Source organism: Spea bombifrons, chromosome 1 (genome assembly GCF_027358695.1).
Source record: "Spea bombifrons isolate aSpeBom1 chromosome 1, aSpeBom1.2.pri, whole genome shotgun sequence".
NCBI classification, from domain to species: Eukaryota; Metazoa; Chordata; class Amphibia; order Anura; family Pelobatidae; genus Spea; species Spea bombifrons.
Window position 1 is genome coordinate 144360646 of NC_071087.1, and position 21055 is coordinate 144381700.

Genomic DNA, 21055 nt, shown 5'->3' on the forward strand with positions numbered 1-21055 from the left:
AGGCCCGGACTCGCCATCTGGCACACAGTGCTGGCCATTGGCGCTCAATACACACCTGTAGAACTATAGCCCGAAAGTCAGCACGCCTGAGCAAAATAATTTAAGATTAGCTCCAGGATGCCTCTGCGTCCACCTTACTCACAGTTCAAGTCAGACTTGTTGTTAACCACACGTCTTTTTTTCAAGTTGTGCAATACGCACAAAGTTCTGGATAGACATTATCTACATCTTTTTATTAAATCCAGGGGAAAGTGTGAGCAATTTTTATTGGTTCTGCTATTTTTAGATACAGGACCTTTAGCAACCCTTTTGTTGCAGATGACCCCATTTGAAAATCATTGCACAAATCAGGATATTACTATAAGTGATTTAGGAATAAATCTAACCAAAATATCCTTCATTCCTCCGGTATATCATGAGCAAACCAGTTCTAGCACTTCTGAAGTCTCCCTTGCACCCTCTAGTGTTCAGAAAGAGAAATACACAATGGTTGTAATAAATAAATACTATTATTATATCACTATTATTATTATTATCTTTTATTTATATAGCGCCAACAATTTACAGACTAAGACAATCCGATACAAGTGGAAAGAGCTCTGCTCTCAAGCCTACAATCTTGAGGGAAGGGGTACTATACCATACTTTACTATAGTATACTATTTTAAATAAAAAATATATTAGTTTTTTTCTAGAAAACATTAATTAATAGTATATAACAATAACGTGAAGTTAGAAGATATTTTAATGTATGATAGTATAACATTCCTAAATGAACAACAGAGATTCACAATGCTAACGCATATGTGTTTTGTTACAGATGTAGCTAATAAACTGCAATGATCCAATGTTTAACTGCAATGCTTCCCAAATAGGTGAATATGCCTGTGATATCTCAGCTGTTTCAAGGTTGGTAGGACCTGCCTTTACACCTATACAAGCTGATCGAATAGCAGCCACCAGGAGTGGGGATGAAAATCAGCCTTGGCCTTTTAAGGCCAGTGGTTGATAAATTATGTGCTTGTGGTTGGACATTATGCTCTTATACTTTTCAGCATGCAGCCAGATGTATCCAGCAGGCATTGTCACACCAAACCGTCAGATCAGACACAACGGCAAATAAAACCAGTGAGCAGGAGGTGCTAGTCCCATTATGTTTTGGCATAAAAATAAACATAACTAAAACAACATCAGTAGCTTAGTATGTAAAAGATACCACAATCTATATATACAATGCTGTAATGCACAGAAAGCAAATGAGATGCAAATAAAGTAAAATTGTGCATTAGAGTGAGCCAAGTTGTTAATGTGGATGCTACCTGTCTGAGATATTCCTATCAGAGATGCCATGGGACATGTAATTTAACAACATCCAAATATCTATATCTATCACACTCTGCCACTCACTGCCCCCATAGCTCTGCCCCCCAAGGAAGGTGGCATGGTTTACTCAACTGAAATGTTGAGGGGTATGCATAACCATAAATGCTATAAAAAGTATATTTGCCTCAATTTGCTTGATGTCAAATGAATGCCAGCTATCAGTCAAGTGACATTTGGTAGACAACTTGCACAGAATATCCAACTAATACACAATATAGCCTAAAGCATGTGGACCCCTCCTAATTGTTGAGTTATTATTATAGTTTACTTATATTGGGCTAACACTTTACATAACACTTCTAGCACATAGGCAGCTATTGCCATAGACAAACATTGGCAGTAGAATGGGTCGTACTGAAGAGCTCTCTGACTCACTATGCACAATGCCATGTGTTGGCTGGTGGAGTGTAAAGCACACATCAGCTACATCATTCAAATACATGTTAGACAGTTGTATGCTTCCAGCTTTGTGGCACCAGTTTGGGGAAAGCTCTTTCGTTTTCCAGCATGACTGAACCTCTGTGCACAAAGCAAGGACCATAAAGAATTGCTTGATGTGTTTGGTGTTGGGGAACTTGAGAGGCCTGCACAGAGCTGAATACCTTTGGGATAAATTGGAATGCATATTGTGAGACAGGCCTTCTGGGTCAACATCAGTGCTTGACTTCACAATTGTTCTTTTGGCTGAATGAAAATTCTCACGGAAACATTTCTCAGAATAGTGGAGGCTGTTATAGCTGCAAGGGAGTGACAACTCTATATTAATGCCCATGGTCTGGGAATGGCATGTCCAATAAGCTCATATAGGTGCGATGGTATATTGTAAGCTGAAAAACAACAGTAACCCTGGCATTCATTAATCCTCAAGTTTTTTTGAGAATTAAGATGTTAGTTGTAACAAGTGTTCCAACTCCCAAATCAGAGTTGAACCTTCCCTTAAAAATATAATTGTCAATATATATTTTTTAAATGACCTCCTAGTATCTATAGTATCTAAGCCCCCTATCTAAGCCCCCTATTTTCCAAGGGGCAGGTTATGTGTGCTTACATTTCCTCATTTGTGTGTGAGGGGTAGGGGTTAAAAATGTGTTGCAGCAAGGGGATAAATGTGAATGCTGGAACCTAATGTGAGAGCATACTTAAATCCTTCCTATTGTATGTATAGTCTATACCATGAGAAACCTAGGCCATTATTCCTCGCTCACCGTCACACTTTACAGTTGGCATGATTAGTACGTGTAGTGTTTTTCTAGCATCTGAAAAACCCGGGATAGTCATTCTGTCAGATGGTGAAACTCACTCCAGAAGCTGCTTGGCGTTGGTGATCTTAGGCTTGTATGTGACTGCTTGGCCATGGAAACCCATTTGATGACATTGCTCTCAGAGGCAGATTGGTAAAAGAAATTTTTTTACGCTCTATGTACTTCAGCAGCTCTTATTATTGATCAGTCACTTGACAGCTGAGCTGTTGGTGCTCATAAATGTTTTTACTCCTCAATAACTGCACTTGACCTGGCCGACTCAAACGAGGCAGTAAGTGGCATCTTACAATCATCCTTTGAGCTTTGCAAAAAAGGTTAATTGTACTGCAAAATTCTAAGGATTTTTTTTATTGTTGTGCTTGATTTTATAGACCTATTCACAATGGGTTTGGCAGAAATAACTGGAAATTGGAAACATAGGTAGAACTCCACCTTTAAGAAGAGATTATGAACAGTATGCACCATCCCAAAATACAATCTTTAGAATGACAAAGAAATGTTGTTAAGAACAATATTTTGAAATAAAATGATTGTATTTTTTATATTTTTTCATAGTCTAGGTTGGACCTTTTCCAACCTAGACTATGAAAAAATAAGTGGAAGTCATAAATGAGTTTCCTGTGGTGGTTACATTGAATGTGCCAGCATCATGCCCCGCTGTGTAAACTTGGTACAAAATTTGGTTACTGGGAGGGTAAAGGTAAATTTTTTTACAAGACTCTGTTTATTGAGATCCGGCTTCAGTTCAGGCCGTTACCAACTTCCGAGAAGAATATTATTTTTGATACACCAGTAACACCATAAGAAGAACAGATGGAGCCCAGTTTTCTGTTAGTGGTCTACCTACTTGTGGTGTGCTTATTCCATCAAGTTCAATGTTACAATGTAACACGGGGTGAGTAAAATGTGTATGAAATTCATTGATGGATTCTGTGCATTGGGAATTAATGACATTTGAGGAAAGGTTTTACTTAGATCTGAATCTTATAATTAAAATAGTGTAAAAATACAATCACAAATTACCCAAGAATATTTAGATTTTATGTTATTATTTAGAGTGCGCGTTATAAACATCTACAAAAGAGTATACACTTGAAATTGTTCTGTAACATAGGGCCTATATTACAAATGTATATGTCTATAAGCATCAAGATAAGCATATAAGATTTAGAGTATTATTGCTCTCATTTTTAACTCCTTTGTGACCAGGCTGTTTTTCAAAATTTGTTCCTGTTTAACATTGTTGTACCTACAGAAATTATATATTGCTTTTGGTTTTTATCAGTACAAGGGCGTTTTTTTAGATTATCATTATTTTGATCATATCATATAATGTATTCTAAAAAAAATATTTTACTCATCTACAAAAGCTAATGAAAAAAACCTGATAAACACATTCTAATATTCGTCCTGTACCCATTGGTACCCAATGTTTTTTTTTGCAAATTATAGGGCAATAAATATAAGTAGCATATTACTATTTTATAAGGACATAAAATGCCCCCTTACATTCTGCAATATTATTTCTTATTTTTGTACTTCGGGGGTACCTATTTTATAAAACCTAATTTATATTTTTTTAAATTTGATTTATTTTTAATTTTTTCAAATTTTTAGAATTGTTTTTACATTTTCTTTGAACTAGATCAGGGGTATCCCAGTTTTTCTTGCAGCGGGCCACTTCATCATAAATGTATATGTTCGGGGGCCGCACTCATTTTTCACTGAGAGAAAAAACTGCCTTTAATAAGACATGCAGATTGAAATAAAGTAAATGACACAAAATCCTTTACAATACCTCTCACTGATTTCTGGGCCTAGAAAGTTTTGTCCTGTGACGCGATTACAAATTCAGGAGGGCATTTTATCTCTGGATACGTAAAAATGAAATCGTTCTATTTATTCTAGGGATGCACCAAAATGAAAATTCTGAACCAAAACAGAAAATTACCCCCCCATCTTTAAAAATTAAATACATTTAAAAAACCCCACACACTTTAAAAAAAAAATAACACACCAAAATTGTACAAACAAATTAAATACCAATATATAAAAAAATTATATATATATATACATATATATATATATATATATATATATATATATATATATATGTGTGTGTGTGATTGTTAACAGCACACACAAATTCCAGCATGTACTGGTTGCCTGGGCATGATAGGAGTGTGATTACTGTTAACAATCATATATAAATTGATATTGTTATTGTATTTTTTGTTACTTACTTTTAATAAAAGTGTTTCTTTTAAAATGTATTTTATTTTTAAAGATGGGGGGTCATTATCACTATTATATATTATAATTTATTTATTATAATAAAATACAATAACAATATTAATATATATATATATATAATTGCTAACAGCAATCACACTCCTATCATGCCCAGGCAACCAGTAAATGCTGGAACCTAGGCATGATAGGACTGTGATTGCTGTTAGCAATCACACTCCTATCATGCCCAGGCATTCCAAGGTTCCATCATGTACTGTTACAAGGGAGATCTCTAATAGATTTGCGCACATGGATCAAAAAAAATTTGGCACTGTCTTCGGCAGCCGCTTCCCGTCTCTGCTTCTCTGCAGGTCTTCTTCCTGTTCTTCTCCATTTCCTCTATTGCCTCTATGCTGCTCCTCTACATTATTCTGGCCCCTTTTGTGTACTACTGCAACAGGGGAGGGCCTTCGCACACATGGAGGAATGTGGAGAAACGCTTCTCTTTCTCCACAGATCTGTCTGCATTATAGTGGTCTCTTGGAGTACTTCATGAAAAGGAAGGAGCTTCCGTGCACACCACAGGAACAACCTCTCCACCTCCATTGTAATCAGGGGCAGGGTGTGCATGGAGGATCTGTCCTGTGCAGAACCACTCTGAAGAGACCTGGTTAATGGTGGAGAGCAAGGAGAAGAACAAGAAGTGGAGTTCCATTGGGGCCACTTCTTTGTTCATAAAAATGTACAAAATAGTTAAAATAGTAATTTTGTTAAAATTAAAATTCATATGAATCTGCAAGCACAAGGCTAATCTCTAATCTCCCCAATTGACCCACATGGGTTCTTCTGAGGAAGAGCTCTTTAATATGAAGTCATATAGCAGCGCTCAATGGAGAGGATGTCACCCAACCTAAATACATCTGGTTATTTAATAACTTTTTTATGGTTTTGGAGGGGAAATGATTACTTACTGTATGCTTTCTAAAGTTATATGCCACACATATTAGTTTTATGAGGAATACAGCAATTTACAGTGCTGTGAAAAGGTATTTCCTTTCCGATTTCTTCTAGTTTTGCATATTTGTCACAGTTAAATGTTTCAGTGATTTTAATATTAGACAAATATAACATGAGTATTGTAAAATGCATTCTTGTTTTGATTTTACCCTGTAATGAAATACAATTATAAATCAAATGTCTCAAAACAGGGTTACAAGCTTCTAGGTGAAGAAAATTTTGCAAATTTCTTTTAAAAATGTATGTAGTACAAAATGTTATGAAGGGTGTTGTCACATAGTTCCAAAAAGTCTATTAGTTTTTCAATGATTTGTTGATTTATTTGTTCCAGAGATCTTCTCGTTTGTGTTTTTCCCGGGAGAAAAAACTGAAGCATTCATGGATTCCAAAAATGAAACCATACCTAACATTAAAGAGGATCTAGCCTATTATCTCACCAGCCCATGGTTGACCAAGTTTATTCCTTCGGTATATACCCTTGTGTTCGTTTTGGCATTGCCCCTGAATGTGATGGCAATTATTATCTTCTTGTCCAAGATGAAAGTCAGAAATCCAGCAGTGGTTTACATGCTGAACCTGGCAGTCGCTGATGTTTGCTTTGTGACTGTTCTACCTTTCCTTATAGTTTATCGCTTTTTGGGAAATAACTGGAGGTTTGGAGCTGGGATGTGCCGCTTTGTTGCAGCTGCCTCTTACTGCAACATGTACTGCTCCATTCTTCTTGTGACAAGTATCAGCGTGGACAGGTTTCTTGGTGTGGTCTTCCCAATGCACTCTCTTTCCTGGCGCACTGTAGGCCGTTCCTGGATAGTCTGCATTCTCATTTGGACAACATCGATAGTGGGCACTGTACCTCTCCTCATAACCGAGCAAACTAAATATATTGCTGGACTGGGCATCACCACCTGCCACGATGTGCTAGACTTGAAAGACCAACAGACATTTTACGTATACTATTTTTCTTCCTATTGTTTGCTTTTCTTTTTCTTGCCTTTAATCATCACAACCACTTCTTATTTCAGGATTATACACAGCCTTAGCTCCTCCAACATTGGTAACAAAATCAAGAAAACACATGCTTTGCTTCTGGCTGTGTTTGTGTTCAGTGTGTTTATATTATGTTTTGGGCCAAGCAATGTCATATTTTTAACTCATTACATGAAGTTTTTAAGCGCATTCAACGAGTCTTTGTATTTTGCTTACCTGATCTGTGCCTGTCTTAGCAGCATTAGCTGTTGTCTTGATCCTCTGATTTATTACTATGCATCCCCGCAATGTCAGAGGTATGTATACAGTTTATTCTGCAATAAAAAGGTTTCCAAGTAAACATATTGCCAATTTAGTACATTAAACTGTTAGGACAGCAATCTAAATTACCATCTTTGAGGATATTACCAGCCATATAAGTTCCACCTTCCTTTATTGTGCATTTAATATTAAAGTATAGAATGTAGAATATATGCCTCTGTGTTTTTGTTTGATTATCTTGTTGATTATCTGCAGCTATCCCATGCAAGGACAGATTAAGGAGCTTTGGGCCCTGCAGCAGTTTTACAGGAAGGGCCTCTTCTCTGGATTCACTAGTGTAATGGAGGCCCCTGCAGCCACTGCATTGCCGGGGGCCCCCAACGCCAGTGCATCGAACTCCATGAGCCCGCAGGAGTAGTGCAGCAGCTAAAGCAACTGAAGACAGAGTAGGTAAGTGGGGTGTGTCTGACTGTGTATGTGTGTCTGCCTGGGTTTGTGTGTGGCTGGTTATTTTAGTGTGTGTGTCTGGGTGTGTGCGTTTATATGTCTGGATATGTGTGTGCCTGGTTGTGTGTGTGTGTGTCTAGGTATAGTAGTGTGTGTCTGGGTATGTGTGTGTTTATCTGGGTTTGTATGTGTGTTTCTGGTTATGTTAGCATGTGTGTGTCTGGTTATATTACTGTGTGTGTGTGTCTGTGTGTGTGTTTGTCTGGATTTGTATGTCTGGTTATGTTAATGTGTGTATGTCTGGTTGTGTTAACATGTGTGTCTGGGTATGTTAGCATGTGTGTCTAGGTATGTGTGTGCCTGGTTATCTTAGTGTGTGTCTGGGAAAGTTAACATGTGTGTCTGGGTATGCTAGTGTGTGCCTGGGTATGTTAGTGTATGTGATTGTGTATGTTAGTGTATGTGTGTCTGGTTATGTTAGTATTTGTGCGTGGATATGTTAGTGTGACTGTATGTCTGGGTTACTGTTTTCTTTGTCTGGGGATGTTAGTGTGTGTGAGTTAGTTTGAGTGTCTGTGTGCTAGTCTGAGTGGTTGTGTTAGTTTGAGTTTCTTGCTATGTTGTTGTCACACTAAGACAACTATGTCTAGTTTTCTTAGTGTGAGTGTCTGGTTGTTTTAGTGTCTGATTGTATGTGATTTATGTGTTAGCGTCAGTGTCTGGGTGTTCATGTGTTAGTTTGTATTGTGTTATAGTTTGTGTTGAATGTCTATTTGTGTTGGCGTGAGTGTCTGGGCATCATTGGCGGATCCATGGGGGACACTCGGCCAAACTCCCACGTGGCGCTACTTCCTATAGCATTTGTTGGAGGTACTCTAGCAATGCAGTCGTTGCAATACACGTCACTGGTATTTAAAGAAATAAGAAATGGCTCAAATAGATATAATAATCTAAAATGTAATGTATGAGCATTTTTGGAATGCCTGAAAAAGCTTTAAACAGAAGAACTCATTCTACAAGAGGGCATCTTAGCCTGGCAGCAGCCTCTTTTGACCAGTGGAAAAATCATTTCTGACAGTTTGACACTGTTTATTTGGAAAGATCCCAAATTGATTCAGCCTAAATTACTGTTAAATTGCATTTGAATCATATTTGCATCTGTACAATAAATACATATTTGTGGAACTACTTGAATCCACAACATGTAGGAATATTGTTGCTGTTTCAATACTGGCAACAGATAAATCAGGGGTCATTATTTTCCATTTTTACATTTCACCAAAGCTTTATTATTTTTATTTTTTTATTATCTGTTTTAATTGTTTTTTTTTTTATTTTGATATACAGCTATATATACTGTATATAGCTCCAAAAATGTAAGCAGCCCTTCTTGCAGCACATATATAAAAAAACTAAAACTGACATACTAAGACATACAGATTCTAAAGGGAATGAGGTGAGGAGAAACATAAGGTATGGAGAAAGGCAGTGTGGGGGTTACATATATTTTATTACATTGCATTTATTTATAAAGCGCCGGCAGATTTTGTAGTACTATTACTATAGAGAGATAGTTGAAATTAACAAAAACATTAAAGCTGAGAACATACAAAATTTTCAAATATATGATGTTACCAACTGCAACCAAGTCCTAATATCAGGTACATCTATTGAGCTGTGAAAGTAGTTGCAAGCTGGGAAGAATATTTTCTTTCTTTTGATTATACTTTGTAGCTGAACAGATATTTAAAAACAACACCATGCCACTAGATGGCACTAGCGTCAGAGTTGGGAGAGTCCAAGGACTCCCTGTTTTTTTTTATAAAGATGATGCAGAATCTTGTAATACCTTTTTTATTGGACTAACAGTATTAAAATAATAGACGAGCTTTCGGGAGTCCTCCCTTTATCAAGTCAAAAGCATTTCTGACCAAGCAAGTGAAAAACACAGTTTAAAACTGACCAGTACATGTTCTGATACAAGGTTAAAACAGGGGTTAAAACAACACGGTAGAGAATTTGCAGACAAAAAACTAAGAGGGTCGTAAATAGTAAATAGTGGCATATACTGCACAGATAAGGCAAGGGGGGGAGCAGGGGTGAGCATGTAGGAGAGAGAGAAAAAAAAAAAAAAAAAAAAAGGCACAGGTTATAGGAAGTTTTGATAGTGTGCTAAGAATTAGTACACTGGACTAATACGGCTACCCCAAACTACATTACACAATAGGTAAAAGTGGTGCTATTAGGCATGGACTAGTCACACTAGTATAAGTATTGCCGGAGAGGGACTAGGTGAGCTAAAGGAATATGGGAAGAAGGTTATTACCATGTACGTTTATACACTTCCTTAAAAAAGTCAGATAGGTCGGGGGAGGGCATTCCAGAGGATAGGGGCAGCCTTTGAGAAATCTTGCAAGCGCACATTAGAACTAGAAATCAGAGCATAGGGCAGACAGATCATCGGAAGAGCAGATAGAGCATTTAGGAGTTAAGAGATGCATACTCACCAACATTTCCTTCCTGGATCACATGGGGGGGGTGAGGCCTAAAGAGTTTTACAAGCGTTTAGGCTGTGTGTTAAAACTCAATGCTGCCTGTGCACAGTGTAATGCATAGGCGGTATTTTTATGCCAGGACAAACCTGTATTTGACGGGACAGGACCCCAAAAAACAGGACTATCCTGGGAAATTTGGTACTGTTGGCAGATTTTAGGATATACGTAGCTATGAAGAGCTTTGAAGGTAAGCGCATAGGCAGCCAGTGAAGAGAGGGGAGAGTTGTTAAACCGATGGGAGAGAAAGATAAGTCAAGCAGCAACATTCATGGTGGATTGTAGAGGGCCGAGGCGAGTATGAGGGAAACCAGCTAAGACAGAGTTACAATAGTCAAGAGCATCTTGTGTTAGGAAGGGACGAATGCGGACAATGCTTTTAATATGCAGGCGGAAGTTTTTTTTAGACAGACTGAATGTAGGGGAGAACGAGAGGTCAGAGTAAAGGGTGACACCTAGGCAGCGAGTGTGAGTGGACGAGGAAATGATTGCACCATTGACATTGAGGGAGCGATGAGGGAATGCTAGCTTTGAAGAGAGGAAAGATGAGGAATTGTGTTTTAGAGAGATTAAACTTTAGGAAACAGGCAGACATCCAGTTAGAAACAGAGGCAAGGTGGTTACCGCATCTAAGACAGAGGGAGAGAGATCAGGAGAGGATAAGTAGATCTGGGTGTCATCGGCATTTAGGTGGTATTGAAAGCCAAAGGGGAAGCGTTACTAGAGAAGGAGATGCTGAAGGTACCATCAGGTTGGATGTGAACCAGAACAGAGCTCACAGAGAACAACATCACAGAGACCAAGATTGTGAAGAGTTTGAAGGAGGGGATAGGTGCTGTATGGGGGGGGATAAAGGATATAATGGGGAAAAGGGGCTGAGGGAAAATTAGTTGATTACAAAATTCAAAACAAAATGTATTAAAAAAAATATTCAAAGATGGCTGCTGGATCTCATATACACCCTGATTCACATGTACTATTATATATTAATTATTAAGAAACCTTGGAAACCATGTTGATTTCAGATTTAATAATATACATACACTCATTACAGACATGAGTAGATATAGAATGTTAACCCCTCTAACACCAGGCATGAGTAGATTCAGACTCCTCTATTACACATTACACACACACATTCACACAAACAGACAAACACAGTGACAAACACAGTCACACAAACACCATGACAAACAGACAAACACAGTCACACAAACAAACACCGTGACAAACTGACAAACACAGTCACACACGTAGTCAAACATACCCGGTGCTGGCTGCAGCTTACTCTGAGTTGGTGTGAAGGAGGGACTCAGCCTATCAGGAGAGGCTTCTGAACTCTCAGGCAATCAGGAGGGTTGAGAAGTCTCTCCTGATTAGCTGAGACCTCCTTCACTCAGACTCCTCAATGCATTGTCCCGTATTGAGGCTGCCCGGGACTTGTGGTCACCCTAGCCCCAAACTGGCAGTATGGCTGCCAGTGGGCCCCCGAAGGTTAGTGGGCCCTGGGCAAATGCACACTTTGCCCGCTGAATAAAGCGGCCTTGCACAGGAATGCAGATAAGTGAAAAAAACAGTGATCTCCATATCTCCTCATAGTTGATTTTATCTTTATACTGAACTATGTACTCAGAACAATTTACAGTACATACATTCAAAGTGTACAAGTATGACAAAAGTACAATAGTCAGACTAAGATTTTATGATGGATTATGTTTAATAAACTACTATAATTTGACCGTATTAGACTCTGGGATTAAATTAGTTTAACCTAATTGAAGTGTATAATACGTTCCATGCTTTTCTTGGCATATATCATTAGTACTTCTTTTATTAGAAGATTACGCAACTATGTAAAAAAGGATTGCTATAATTAAGTAGGGAATTATAGTTTTCCCAATAGAATATTATCACAAGATAATTGCAGCAAACAACAAATTCCAACTGCAGATGAAGTAATTATACTTGACACTGCAGTTGTTGAGAACTACATCGTAGACATAAATTATTAAGTCACTGAGCATGCTGGGTGTTGTAGTACCAGAGGTTGTGTAGCTGTAACAATGTTAATTTTAATACCAGATGTAGTCGTTGGGTTGATGCCTTATACCTTTTAGTGATACATGAAATTGTATGTAAATATCTGTCTACGAGATCGTACTCATTAACTATTATTTTTAAATTCTGTGATTAATAAAAAAACAGGATTCTCATGCTGTACTCCCTATCCTGTCAGTCTAAGATCTCAAACTCCCAGCATTCCTGGTTCAAAGACATATTCAACTGTGTTTAGCCAAACTGGAACATTTCACATGATTTAAAGTTACTGTTATACTTTATACAGCGAAAAACAACATATTTACCCTGTGACAGTGAACCGGGCGTGGTGGTGGATAACATATATTTTTCTCAGAAAATACTGCAGTGCAATGTATTTGATAACCCCTGGGAGAATGTTTTGTTACCGACAAAATAATAGTAATGCTGTAGTTATGTTTGGGTCCCTGGGGTGGAGCATTTGGAGAGAAGGGAGGGCCAGTGCTCCACTCCACGGTTTACTTGCAGCAGGTGATGCAGCCAGTCCACTAGTTCTGGTTCTCTCAGATAGTTACTCACCTGTTACCAATGAGCAGCAGGGGGCCGCTACAAAAAAGAGCCCTGTGAGTTATTCAGGTGAGAAACACACAAGCAGTGAGTGAGACTGCATTTTTCTCCTTAACCCCTTAAGGACCGGGCTCATTTTTCGTTTTCTACCCTGTGGGACCGAGGCTGTTTTGACACTTTTGTGGTGCTTGTGTTCAGGTGTAATTTTCTCCTCACCCATTTAGTGTACCCACATAAGTTATATATTGTTTTTTTCAGGACAAGATGGGCTTTCTTCAGATACCATTATTTTGATCGTATCATCTTATTTACTATAAAAAAAATAAAAAAAACATGGTGAAAAATTGAAAAAAAAGACATTTTATGACTTTTATTTGAAAAATATTTTACTCACCTAAAAAAGCAAGTAAAAAAACTAGCTAAATAGATTCTACTACTTGTCCTGAGTTTAGAGATACCCAATGTTTTTATGTTTTTTTGCTGTTTTTTGTACGTTATAGGGCAATAAGTACAAGCAGCGTTTTATGATTTCCAAATCTTTTTTAACAAATCTGGTCAGTCTGCCTACATCTCCTCTTTGGAACATCTTTGAAGCCGGTTAACTCAATTTAACCCATTCAAACCATATATTTTTCAAAACTAGACACCCCAGGGTATTCCAAATGCTGTTATTTTAACCCTTTCCATGCACCAATTATACAACTACACTTTGTCAAACTTTGTAATAGTAATTTTTTTTATTTTTTTTTCCACACAAATTGTACTTTAGTTATAGATATACAGGTTCTGGTATATGCCACTGTCTAACAACACCCCAATGTGTGTTCAGGAACATCTCCTGAGTACAGCGATACCCCACATGCATGGGTTTGTCAGATTGTTTGGCTGGTAAAAGGCTACTTTTGGGGCATGCGTAATTCAGGTGGTCATTTGGTCATTCTGCCTCCATCTCCTCTTTGGAATATCTTTGAAGCCGGTTAACTAAATTTAACCCATTCAAACCATATATTTTGGAAAACTAGACACCCCAGGGTATTCCGAATGCTGTTATTTTAACCCTTTCCATGCACCAATTATAGAACTACACTTTGTCAAACTTTGTAATAGTAATTTTTTTCACACAAATTGTACTTTAGTTATAGATATACAGGTTCTGGTATATGTCACTGTCAAACAACCCCCCAATATGTGTTCAGGAACATCTCCTGAGTGCAGTGATACCCGACATGCATGGGTTTGTCAGGTTGTTTCAGATTTAAAATGCCACATTTGGGAAGTGCGCTTTTTTTCTCCATTTTGGTCAGTCTGTACCTATGCCCTATCTGTGAGCTAGGCCACTCCAATTTACCCCATCAGCCATTTTTTTTATATATTAGACACCCCTTGGGTATTTGAAGTGCTTTTATTTTAACTCTTTGAGATTTTTGAGAAATTTTAGCACTTGCTCAAAATAATAAACTTTATTTTTTTATTTTTTTTTATTTTTTTAATACTTTTTTTATATTTTTTTTTTACACATTTTGCTGGTACTGGGTGGTTCATCTAGTGACATCACTGCATAATTATTTTTAAATGTTAGCACATTTTTTTTTTTTTTTTTTTTTTTTTTTGAATATTTTACTAATCACATAGTGATTAGAAAGCTGGGCTCCATTGACTTGCATGGTTGAATGCAGTACCTGTATTCAACCAGCAAGTGGAGCCAGTTCTCTAGAGGGTCTGGAGACCCTCTAGCGAACTTTTTCGTCTCTCTTGTTTTATTTCCCGGGCCGCCGCCATCTTACTTGATGGCGAAGATCACCGGCAGCTGCGGCTGTGACCGCTCTCCGGAGCGGTCACAGCCCACCTAAAGGTAAGTGTTTGGTGTCGCTGGATGCCTCCTGATCGAGGCATTCCAGCGACACCATTTAAGTTTAGGAGGCGATCGTTGATCGCCTCCTAAACGCTTTTAAAACGGGCGTCCGCCGCCATACAATGTATGGCGGCTGTTGACGCCCCGGGGAGGGGCCAGACATGGCCCCCGATGCCGATCTCGGCCTTGCTGAATGCCTCGACATCGAGGCATTGCAGCAAGGCCGTTTAAGCGAAGAAAGTGATCCTTGATCACTTTCTAAGCTTATTTAACTTTTTGACGGTTCAGGACCGTCAAAGGTCATTTAGTGACCTTCTTGTTATGACGGTCCTGAACCGGCAAAGGTCGCGAAGGGGTTAAGAATCTGCTGAACGGTTCCTAAACGAAAAGGTCTGTGCTAAATGTTTTTGTTGGTAGCGGGTAAGCCGTCCAACGAGAGTTAGTTGCTGTTTGTCAATAAATGCTCAGAGAGCAAGGCTTTTCTTTTTGTTTGTTTACAGACCTTTTAATAAAAGGACTACAATTTCTAAAAAGAATTCAGCCTTATGTGGTATTTCAAACCTTAAGACTGTGTGGTTACATGATCCCAGCCAGGGGTGTGCTGGGCCGGGGGGCAGGGGGGCAATTGCCATATTAAATTAAAAAAAAAAAAGTATTAAAGTAGCGCCGGCCGGCGGCACCAGCACCCAGCGGCCTTGTGCTATGGCCATCTGGTGATGGGATCAGCGTGAGGGATGAAAGGTGAGTGCGAGGGGGCGGAGCTTTCACCCCTCACGCTGCTCCCATCACTATGCAGCCATCAGATTGCTGGAAAACTGATCTAAACGGCAGATGCGTGCTGATGTTGCCGGCCAGAGCTACTATAATACTTTTTTTTAAAATATAATATGGAAAGCCGATCCGGCTTGGCATATTAAATTAAAAAAAAAAAAAGTATTAAAGTAGCTCGGCTGGCGGCATCAGCACGCATCATTCCTATTTCATAACTTTCCTTATTCATTGTCAGAATGAAAATCTACAACAGCCAATTTATTTAACGAAATGTGATCTTTAACCCCTTATCCTGTAGGACGTCCTGCATTGACTTACTGTTGAAGATGTAGTATGTCCAGCATTTAAATCCCCTCCAGCATTGCTCCCCCCTGCGAGATCTTTAGAAAGGAACAGCATCCAAACAGATGTTTTTAAACCCATTGCTTGAATGGGTTAAATTGACATGTAGGACCGCCATACTGCCTCAAATGAGACATGGGCCCAGTAAATTAAACATATTCTGTTTTATTTTTCTCTTTTTGCACATGTTTTTCATATTATATATAAATTAAAATGGTTTCCCAAGAAAGTCCTAGTTGTCTTGAAAAAAATATATGATTTGTGTGTGTACAGTAAATGAGAAATTACAATTAAACAAAGATATAGCAAAAATGCTGAAAACCCTCTCATCCTCAAAAGAAAAATAGTGTAAATATCTGCATCCTTATCTGCAGCTAAGCAAAGTATAGCTGATACTGACTGTGAGAGTACATTGTATATTGGTTAACCTTGTATCTATATTAAAATTATAAATCTGTCATGTTTAATTAGTCCTTACTACAGCAATGAAAGATGTATTTTTAGTTATGGCACGCAGTTTAACATCTGGCAGGTAATAAAAGCCGCAATGTACACACGGCATCGAATCTGGTTGTTAGTCACTGTATTTCTTACACAATTACTCTAAACTGAGTCGTTTCTCATGCTTAATTGATGTGAGTCACACTATTATATGGGTTATTGTGGATTACGTTTTTGGATTCGGTTCAAGAGTAGTAGAAACACATTCTTTAAACAGTGTACAAGAGCACAGAGATGATGTAATATACAATAGCTGTGTAAAGATAATAATAAACTGTAATGAATAACTAAGGACAGGCTAGAGGGCAAGGTTTGTGTGTATCTTTTAAGCTGTATCACGTAAAAGTATTTTAAAGGGAAATGTGGTCTAGTAAATAGAATGTAAATTCACAAGGGCAGGGGAACTTTGCAGCACAGCTATCAATTACTCAACACGCCCACCTCCCAAAGCCACGCCCACTCTTCCCAACCCATATGCTGTATTTGCTCGATTATAAGATGACCCCCCCAAAGTTTTAATATTAATTTAGGGGAAAAAAGAAAAAGCCTGAATATAAGACGACCCTATAAGAAAAAAGTTTTACCAGTAAATGTTAATTCATGTAAACTAAATAAAAGCTATGATTGAGAAAAACATTTCCTTTTTTTTTCAACCTGCTCCCACAGTTATGCACATCTGTCCCCTGGCTTGCCACTGTGCCCCAGAAATGCCTTATACCCCCTATATGCCACTGTGCCCCATGATATGCCTTTTAACCCTCTAAATGCCACTGTGCCCCATGATATGCCTTTTGACCCCCTATGTGCCACTCTGCCTCCAGAATTGCCTTATACCCCTATATGCCACTCTGGCATTTAGGGGGTTAAAAGGCATAGTGGTATATAGGGAGGTATAAGGCATTTCAGGAGGCAGAGTGGCGTATAGAGGGTTAAAAGGCATTTCAGGAGGCAGAGTGGCATTAAGGGAGTTAAAAGGCATTTCACAGAGCACTCTGCCTCCAGAAATGCCTTATGCCCCCATTTAACACTCCCTCCCCCTCCCTCCCAAACTTACCGGTACTTCTGAGTCCCCAGTGCTTAGTCCGGGCAGCATAGAGCTCTACACGTGATTCGTGTAGGCAACTTCCGCTGTAGCCAGGAGGAGGTGCGGTTAGCGGCAGAGGTTGTCTGCATCTATCGCACAGACCTTCCCCAGCTGTCAGAGATCACAGGGAACTCGTAGCGCGTAGAGCTCTACACGCTGCCCGGACTAAGCACCGGGGACTCAGAAGTACCGGTAAGTTGGGGAGGGGGGAGACAGGAGGATCCAGGTCCCCTGCATCGCTGCGGGGGATCTGTATCTTAGTCTCATAGTCAGACATAGTTGAGGTCTGATTATAAGACAACCCCCGATTATAAGACGAGGTGTATTTTTCAGAGCATTTGCTCTGGAAAACGAACTTGTCTTATAATCGAGCAAATATCGTAATTTAGGGGGGGGGGAGCCTGAATATAAGAATACCCTATAGGAAAAAAGTTTTACTAGTAAATAATAATTCACATGTAAACTATTTTTTTCATATTTAATAAAAACTATGATGGAGAAAAATGCATTTCTTGTTTTTAATTCCTTTTATTTTCCAACCCCCCCCCCCAGCAATGCACATCTGCCCCAGTTATGCACATCTGACGCTAGGCTTGCCACTCTGCCCCCCCCCAGACTTACAAATTCATCCCCAGACTTGCCCCCCGTGCTCCAGACTCCCTAGTGCCTAGTGGGGGGGGACCCAGGGCCAGTCCAAGACTACCGTATTTTCTGGCATATAAGACGACCCCCAACTTTTCCAGTTAAAATATAGAGTTTGGGATATACTCGCCGTATAAGACTACCACTCTACCCAGTATAAAACAACCAACCAATCATGGCAAGCGATGTACCTTACCGGTGATCGGCTGGTTGTTGTATACAAAGCCTGCTTGGATTGGGTGGGTCAGCTCTCCCTAACATATGCCTGTCCACACTCACACATGTATAGACATACACTGCCCTCACACACCCCTTCCTTTACACACATATACACAAACACACCAGCTTACAAACACACATATACACATACACTGCCCTTACACACACCTGTCCATACACATACACTGCCCATACAGACATATACATACATACACTGCCCTTACACACACACACACATATATATATATATATATCTACACATTTATACACTGCCCTCACCACACACCCCTGCCTTTACACACACACACACACACATATATATATATATATACACACACACCAGCTTACAAACACACAAATACCTACACTGCTCTTACACTCACCTGACCATATACATACACTGACCTTACACACACATATATACACTGCACTGCACTACACCCCTTTCTCCCCATCTCTTACCTTTTTCATCTTCTATCTTCCATCCAGTTGTGGGAGCGTGAGGTCTGTCATTTTAGACCTCTGCTTTACTGCTCCCTCATCACTACGCGCCGGCAATTGATGCCGAGCGCCGGGACATGACGTCATCCCCGCACTCGGCATCAATAGCCGGCTTATGGTGATTAGGGAGCACGGAAGTGACAGACCTCGAGCTCCCTAATGTTGGGCTAGTTAGAGGGAGGTCGTGATCTCCCCAACCAGCCCTGCTCATCGGGCGCCCACTGATCAGGGCTAGTTGGGGAGATCACGATCTTGCACCTACCTCGGTGCGGTCCAGAAGACCGACCCAGGGGAGGCAGCTTCTCCGCTCGCCCCTCCCCTAGAGATTCGTGATTCTCCAGTCCGGCTCGGTAAGTTTCACGCCGAAAAATACGGTACGTGGCACCCCAGGTAAGAGTATTCTCTTGCACCCGTTCTTTTACATAGATGGCAATATTTGTGCAGCGTAGCAGGATGAAGCAGTAAAGACGTAATACAGAGTAGGTTGCAGAGCAATTTTTTCTTTCGCAGGGAAAACTGAGTCAGGTAGACGGTGCATCACACCCCAGGACAGGAAATCACTTTCTGTCCCTACTGTGTACAGTTTCTTCACTGCTCAGTGCACTGCTCCCTGCACCACCTCCCTCGCTAATACACTCTAAAACACTATATGCAAACACACACATTCAGTCTAACATCACACACTGACGTGCAAACAATACACTAACACACTGTTTGTGGGCACTCCACCCAGTCTTATACTGTATACTGCCACACACACACCAACTCTAACATTGTACACTGACACCCAGCACAGTCTTACACTGACACCTCCATACGCACTCTAACACCGTACACTGCACACTGACACCTCCATACACACTCCGTACACTGCACACTGACACCTCCATACACACTCTAACACCGAACACTGTACACTGACACCTCCATACACACTCTAACACCGTACACTATACACTAACAATCACACAGTTTAACACATAATTTACCCCCTTTCTCCCCATCTCTAACCTTTCTCCTTCTGCTTTTTTCTTCTTTAAGTCCTGTGCCACACAGAGTGGTGTGAGCATGAGGCCAGACCTCTGCTTCATTGCTCCTTTGCGGTGTGTGCAGACCTCACAATAACTTTAATTTGGGGTTGGTTAGAGGGAGATACGTGAAAATTCCTATGTCCCTCTTAGATTTGTGGTTACAGGGGGCCGCCATCAAAGGTAAGCAGAGTGTCTTTCAAATCATCAAAGTGTTTTTTTCTGTAGTACAATATTCTGTGCTTTGGGTGCAGTGCAGTTCCTTCCATTTAAAGAATGGGAACTTACTGTAAGTTCATGTAGAAATTACCATACAAACCTGCAATAACGGTCAAGCACGCCGTTTCACTGAAAATAATGTGTTCACCCTCTGTCCCAAAATACTGGCCCTCGGTGGGCTAAGCAAGCCAAGCAAAAACCTTACCCCCTGTTCTCCATTTTCACCTCCCACCGGCTTGGTCATGTCCATCTTCTGCCTAGTCTGCTCTAGTGGAGCTCATTAATGGTTCCTTGGTGGAGGCAAGGCTTCCCAGAAATGCAGAGGCGTATCTAGGGTATGGCAGCTATGGCTCATGCCGTAGGCGCCATTTGAAAGGGGGCGCCAGTGAGCGGCTTTTAAACGCCGTCTTTTTTATTTTTGATGTGGAGGAGAGAGAGGGGCGCCTAGCAATGGCTCGGCGCCCCTCATTCTCCTCCACGAGCCCTCTACCTCCGTCCCGGTGCCGGCATTTAATGCTGAGCACCGTAATATGACGTTATAGTTTCGGCGCTCAGCAGTGAAGCAGCGGGCAGCAGCGAGCGGCTTTTAAACACTGTCTTTCTTTTTTTTTTGATGCGGAGGAGAGAGAGGGACGCCTAGCAACGGCTCGGAACCCCTCGTTCTCCCCCGCATCAAAAAAAAAAAGACAGCGTTTAAAAGCCGCTTGCTGGTGCCCGCTGCTTCACTGCTGAGCGCCGAAATATGATGTCATATTACGGCGCTCAGCAGTGAAGCAGCGGGCACTGCAGCAGTGCAGGAAGACAGAAGAATCCCGTCGCTGGACCTCAAGATGAGAGAACTACAAAGGAGGAGAAGAAGAGGGTAGTAGAGATTAGAAAGTGACAAGGGAGGGAGAGGGGGTAGTAAAGAGTGTGAATTAATGTGTGGAAGTTTGGACAGGGGTGCAATTTCTGTGCTTGCCATAGGCGCTATTTTCACTAGATACGCCTCTGCAGAAATGTTCCCACTAAGTAGCACCCGAGTTTTCCACATTCATCAATCAGGGGCATAGAATTACCAGAACAGCACAAAACGCTGGCATCATAGAAACAGAATTTGGTGACAGATAAGAACCATTGGGCAATCTAGTCTGTACAGACTCAGACTTACT

General features: G+C 40.2%; 1 protein-coding gene across 1 annotated transcript; it reads left to right on the forward strand.

The window, feature by feature from the left end:
- The first annotated feature begins 6294 nt into the window (after window positions 1-6294).
- Window positions 6295-7239, forward strand: LOC128462763 (proteinase-activated receptor 1-like). Its single transcript, XM_053447969.1, has one exon. It carries the CDS (start codon window positions 6405-6407, stop codon window positions 7218-7220), a length of 816 nt encoding a protein of 271 aa, XP_053303944.1. The 5' UTR covers window positions 6295-6404; the 3' UTR covers window positions 7221-7239.
- The last annotated feature ends 13816 nt before the right edge of the window (window positions 7240-21055 follow it).